The 6000-nt window shown below is 41.3% G+C and overlaps 1 protein-coding gene across 2 annotated transcripts in view; it reads left to right on the forward strand.

The window, feature by feature from the left end:
- The window catches only part of MORC3 (MORC family CW-type zinc finger 3), a 327051-nt gene extending 322042 nt beyond the window's left edge, over positions 1–5009 (forward strand). For both annotated transcript variants that reach the window (XM_069202531.1, XM_069202532.1), the window contains exon 17: positions 1976–5009. In XM_069202531.1, the coding sequence (XP_069058632.1) occupies positions 1976–2126 (151 nt within the window). In that variant the 3' untranslated portion in view covers positions 2127–5009. The remainder of the gene's footprint in view (positions 1–1975) is intronic.
- Positions 5010–6000: the final 991 nt, after the last annotated feature.

A 6000-nucleotide genomic window follows, 5' to 3' on the forward strand; every position in this document is an offset into this window, starting at 1 on the left:
TCCAAGAGCCTTGGAGAGCCTATATCAGTGTGCCAAACCGTCAGCATCTTCCCGCCACTTCCCTGCAGGCACCAACAGCAATGTCAGGTTCACCATTCCACTGACCACCAGGTTCACTGACCCAGCAGCCACCCAGGAGGTCATCACCTAGCTCTAGCAGGACCAACCTGTCTCTTTACCAAGTGAGAAGACCCCAGGACCTACTGGAGCTGGACTGGACCGATCCCCGGGGTACCAGACCTTTGCAGCAACTAGCACTTGATTGAGTCTAGACTGGACTCAAACGCCACCTCCAGTGACCAGCCGACGAGGGACGTCAGCATCGCAGAGGCCATCACCGAGACTGGACTTGCTGGCTTGTTTTTGTCCCCTCTTTGCAGGTCTACCCAAGAATTGTGGGTGCACCGACGCAGGAGTACCCGATGACCAAAACCCACTGCACCCGAGCTCCACGGCCCGGGTCCAAGTCAACCGATGGTGATCCCTGCTCCTAGGACCCTCACTGGCTGAGCCCCTCATTGGGAGCTCCCAGACTTGTCCCCTAGTCCCCCTCGGCAGCCTGTTTCTAGGTGGGTTCCTTTTCACAAACTGTGAGGTGAGCAAGGCACCCAACTCGTCCCGCCCCACTGCACCCAGATGCCATAGGGGAGGAAAAACTGTACTACTGGGGTTGTAAGAAACATTCCTCCCCTTGTGCTCTACAACTGACAGGGGACACCGGAGAACAGTCTGCAAGGATCTCATTGCCTTAAAAGTACTTTTAAGGCTTTACTCCATAAAAGCTCATTTGATTAAAACTGCTACTTACTTGCAGATCAATAGATAGCAACAGTACTTACCTTCTTTGAAGTTTTTTCTGGTGTTGGAATATAATATAAAAAGTATCTATATTTTTCTGAACATGGGAATCGAGTTTCTTCTTGAATGTGTGTCTTGTTTATTCACTGTGTTCAACAAATGCCTGACACTACCCTGTGATAAGCCTGAACTGCTCACCTCACTACCACAAAAGTTATTATTTTAACCCTGTAAAACAATAAGGGTCGCCTTGACTGCCTGCATAGTGCCCCCCTTGCATTTGGTACACAACATAGATAGCCAGCTTCCTACAGTAGTGTATTAACTTTCACGTGACCCAGCCCCTCTAGCACCTCTTAAAAAACTTCTCCAGTATCTCAGCCTGCCTGCTGGGGATTTTATAAAAGATGAACGGCCTTATGAATTACACTATTTTGCCGCTGCAAAGCCTGCAGTTCGCAAATTCACAGGCTTTGGGACTGCAATAAGGTATGTAAGGAACTTTAGGAATTTAAAAAGTGTTTCTAACTTGTAAAATACCTTTTGCAAATCACCAAGAGGAGGGGCGTAAAATGATGCCTCCTGTTTTATGACTGCAGTTGCAACTCACAAACCATTAAAAAGTTACCTACCCCCAAGTTAGGGTGGCAACTGGCTCGAAAAATAGCATTTTTTCGAAAAAAGCAGCGTCGGTCTCTTTAAATCGGCACAATGGACAGTGGCTGATTAAAAAATATATTTCCGAGTTGGGAAAGCAGAGACGGAGGTCAAATGTGTCTTTGCAGGCTACCGTTCCTGAATTGTAAGCCAATCACAAGGATTCACATATTGCAAACTTATGAATTATTATTAGTTAGCATGTCATTTTGCAAAGCTTTGCCGCTGCACAAATGACTATGAAATAGTACACAGGTCGCATTGCAAATGGCATCACTATTCACGAACAATTCGATGTGCAATTTGGCCATTCTGGTTTGAGAACAGAAATTCAAAAACCAGGCTTGAAAAATAATCAGAACTACTGTTACTAATGATAGGTATTCACACGTTTTTCCACTCAATGTTTTTTATGAAAAATAAATGAATTCCGTAACTGGTTTCAAACTAGTTGTTAAAAACTGACTGACAGGAAATACATTCAGATATGTAACAGCAATATTGCTCTTTTCTTTTGTAGCCTGAAGCTGAGATCTCTGCGACTGAACATTGGCCACCTGTTGGCTACAATAATGCCGGAACTGGACTTGCAAGAGATAAATGGGGACACGGATTTGGTGGATGAAGTTTTAGGACAAGTAGTTGAACAGATGCAAGAAACAAGCACTTGATAATGTATACCTGGATCACGTTTGATCTTCCAGCTTTGCTTCAGTCAGTGACACTGAGGCTCTGTCTATTTCTTTTGTTTTAATGGAATCTGACATGGTCAGAAAGGAGTTAAAGGCACGGGGAAAGAAAGGAAATCTGTCCTGCAATACTGCAGATTTTGTGTGCAATCCAATGCTATTACCTCAGCTTTTACGAGTGCGTAATAATTTTAAGTGTATGTTGTGTGCAGATTAGTTTTTCTGCTTTAAAATGATCACATTATTTAGAAGTAAATGTTAAGCGTCTCACAGGCTTCAGAAAAAAAGCTGGAGGATCATGAAGTTGAAATGCAGCTTGATTTGGTGACCCATTGTTCCTTGGTCTGAATCAGTAAGTAGTCACACTTGAACTGCATTTAACAAGAAGTAACTGAACAGCCTGCCTAAAACTACTGTATATAAACTTGCATTCTGGATGGCAATAAACTAAACACATCTCTTTCTGTCTAGCCCCTCCCAGCTCCAAAAAAAAAAGCTTGCTTTAAACTTAAGATTACAATGTAATGTATTTAATATTGGTTCAGTGATACCTTTTATCAGTTCTTGGAATACTGCAGAACCTGCAACTACAGAAACCAATTGTCAAAATTTTGACATTTGTTTTATTTGTGCTCATTTGGTGTTCTCTTGGTTGATATGAGGTAAATGGTTACTAGTGTAGTTGATACTCGTCCTAAGTTACAGTTAAGACCCATCCCAACTGCACTTTTGTAAATTTGATACTTAGTTATGTATAGTATTCCTTTTGAATGCTAGAAGTTTGATTTAGTAATCTCCTTCAGAGCGCTTGATTGTACAAGCAAGTGTCTGGAATGCACAAAACTGTGGTCTGGATGCTACTATACATTAAATATACTGTGTAGAGCATGTCGTAGGTAAAACCAATACACTTTCATAGTTTGACTGTCTCCCTCAGGCTAATTCACAGTTCTCTGTGATTTAGCTTCGTCTTTTGTCTGCTTCACTAGTCATGTGGCTTATCTTTTTTGTGAACTGTTTGTATAGTTATTTCCTGCTTCCATATTGGATAGAGATAAGGTTAACTATCTCACTGCTGGTCTCCTTTGAAAGGATCTCTTGGAAGGACAGAAAAAGGGATTTGGCAGGATGCCTGTGACTCTTTTGAAGTGTTCCGTACTTTAAAAAAAAGTTTCTGTAAATGTGTGATTTCATCTTCTCAGTTTAGTTTTCTTACGTTTGTCAAAAGTCATATAATGTACTTAAAGGTACTTTTGTTTCAGAAATATTGTGATAAGTCCCATTCGCTGCACTGGGAATAGATTTTAATCTGCATTTCCATTGTAACAGATGAAAAACAACAGCGTCGGCTTTCTTGTTGATTGTTACTTTGGAAGGATCATCCTGAGGAACAACGTTTGGTTTTTAGGTCCCAAAAGAACTGGATCTGTTCAAAGACGTTGTCAGTGGCCATCACAGCTGTGGAAGTCCTGCTTCTGATATTCACAGTTGATGCCATTGCCAAAAATGGAAAATCGACAAGTCAAGTGCACTACCCACTTAATAACCTGATGGTAATACAGAAATGAGAAGCTACCTTTTGGAAAAGAAAATGCCACAAATTTAAAGAAACAGAAGTTCTGAATTCTTACTACACCACTATAGTACCACAGCTATAATCAAAAATAAATTGAGTTATCCTTCATTGACTTAGCTGATTGTGACACTAAAGGCCTGATTTACAGTTCCACAGATGTTACTCTGAAACAAACATTACGGATATCTCTTCCAACACATCACAAGTGCCATAGGATATAATGCATGTGTAATATGGTGGACAGGATATAAATCAGGTCCAAACTTCATTAAGTTTTGAATGGCAGTAAGTTATAATATTTTCCTTGCACTTTATTCAAGCATTACCCTGTCCAATTAGTAGCCATGTTTTTAATCCACTTTTTTATGTACAAATGTTGCAAGTTCATAGGGGGAAAAAAAGTGGCTAGGCCACAGGTCTAAGACCTGCCCAAGACTAAACAGAAATTACAGAGAAGTGGGGAATAAAACGGGACTTCTTACTAAATGTATATATTTTTCCCATATTTGAAAGCAGACCAAGTTGATGAACGTGCAACAGACACACTGAGCGTTTTCCCTGAGGTAAACAGTGTGTGAAGAGCAGAAAACCTTCATGTTGCTGGAAAGTGTTTTGGAGTCCATCTGGATGTGTGCTTTTGAGTTTTTTGAGTTTTGGTCAGCTAGCCTGTCTTAGAATCCTATTACTCATTTTGTTTAGTACTCACCACCAGTCTTAAAAGATTACTCCAGTGGGACTGAGCCTTTTTTCGGAAGGTTGTCCCGAGTTGAAAGATTCTGTGACATATTGTCTTTGCCATTATCTGGCTAACAACTATATGCTAGCCATGATTTCTTAACAGGTACAGGGTACAGCAAAGAGATCTGAAGACACAATCACCCTATACACTAGCTCCAGAAGACCAAGGTTGGGGAGTTCAGTCCACTCAGTGCTAGAGCTGGTCCACTGCTTGATTTTTCTATGATTTTATTTAAAGAACAGGAAACCATCACTTTTTATTATAGGATGACTACCTTTTTTTAACCCAGTTCAGCAAACTAAATTTATGACACCGCTTTTTCAGTGTTTAGCACTGAAACACCTCTTTTTACTGAAAACTTGGAAAAGGTTTGAGAGTAACCGTGAAGTTGATAGCACATTTCTATAACCTCTACACAGCTCTTCTGTTTGAACTTGCCACTTTTCACCTACTGGATTTTTCATTTGTGACTTTTGTATCTAAATAATGGTTTCATAAATGTTGTGACCGGATCTTGCATTGTAGCAAATAAAATACTTTGACATTTTAAGGACTCTGTGATAATCTGTTTTTCACAGATGACATACACAAGAATGTTATTACAATAGTTTGTCTTTCTTAAAACGACTGTTTGGACAAATATAAATGTGTGCATACCTTTTTAAATTCCTGTATTCCACAAGCACAACTGACATCAGTTTTAAATGTTCATCATATATATATATATATATATTCAATGGCATGTGTAGCTGCAGATACACATGCTATGCATATCTATTCCGACATCTAGTGTTGGGCTAGGAGTGTTACAAGTTGTTTTTCTTCAAAGAAGTCTTTTCGGAGTCACAGGATCGAGTGACTCCTCCTCTTCGGTTCCATTGTGCATGGTCATCGACTCCATTGTTAGGGTGTTTTCTTTCCACCGTCGGGTTCGGACGTGTTTTCTTTTGCTCTGAGATTTCGATTCGGAAAACTTAAAAATAAACAAAAAAAACTTACGTTTCATCAGTATTGTATTTATTTATCTACCATTGAAACAGCAGTACTGTCGGGAAACCAACTTTGTTCGCCCTTAGGGGTGCGCGCGCCCAACTCAGGCCGACCGCGTGGAGAGCCTCATGGATCGGACTCCATTCCGATTCTGCCCTCGGTGCCATGCTGAGTACCTATACATAGAGCAACATCTGGTTTGCAACCTCTGCCTTTCTCCAGACCATCGGGAGGAAAACTGCGAGGCCTGTTGATCGTTCCGATCGGAAAAGATTCTTAGAGACCGAGAGCAAGAAGGTTGGAAATGACGTCGAAGAGCGGAGAACATTTCGACGTTATAGAAGAGGAACAAATGCAAACAGCAGTCTCTATCCAAGACACAGAGTCGGAGCAGGAATCCGAGGAAGACAAACCCATCACAGCCGGCCAGCATGTGAGTACGTCTGCCCCTGCACCCCCACACAAGAAACAGAAGGCCTTGGGTACACCACTGCCGGAAGGCCATGGTTCTGCCCGAAAAAAGACTGTTGGTGACCAACCCTCGGGTTCCG

The sequence above is a fragment of the Pleurodeles waltl genome, chromosome 8 (assembly GCF_031143425.1).
Source record: "Pleurodeles waltl isolate 20211129_DDA chromosome 8, aPleWal1.hap1.20221129, whole genome shotgun sequence".
Classification (NCBI taxonomy): Eukaryota; Metazoa; Chordata; class Amphibia; order Caudata; family Salamandridae; genus Pleurodeles; species Pleurodeles waltl.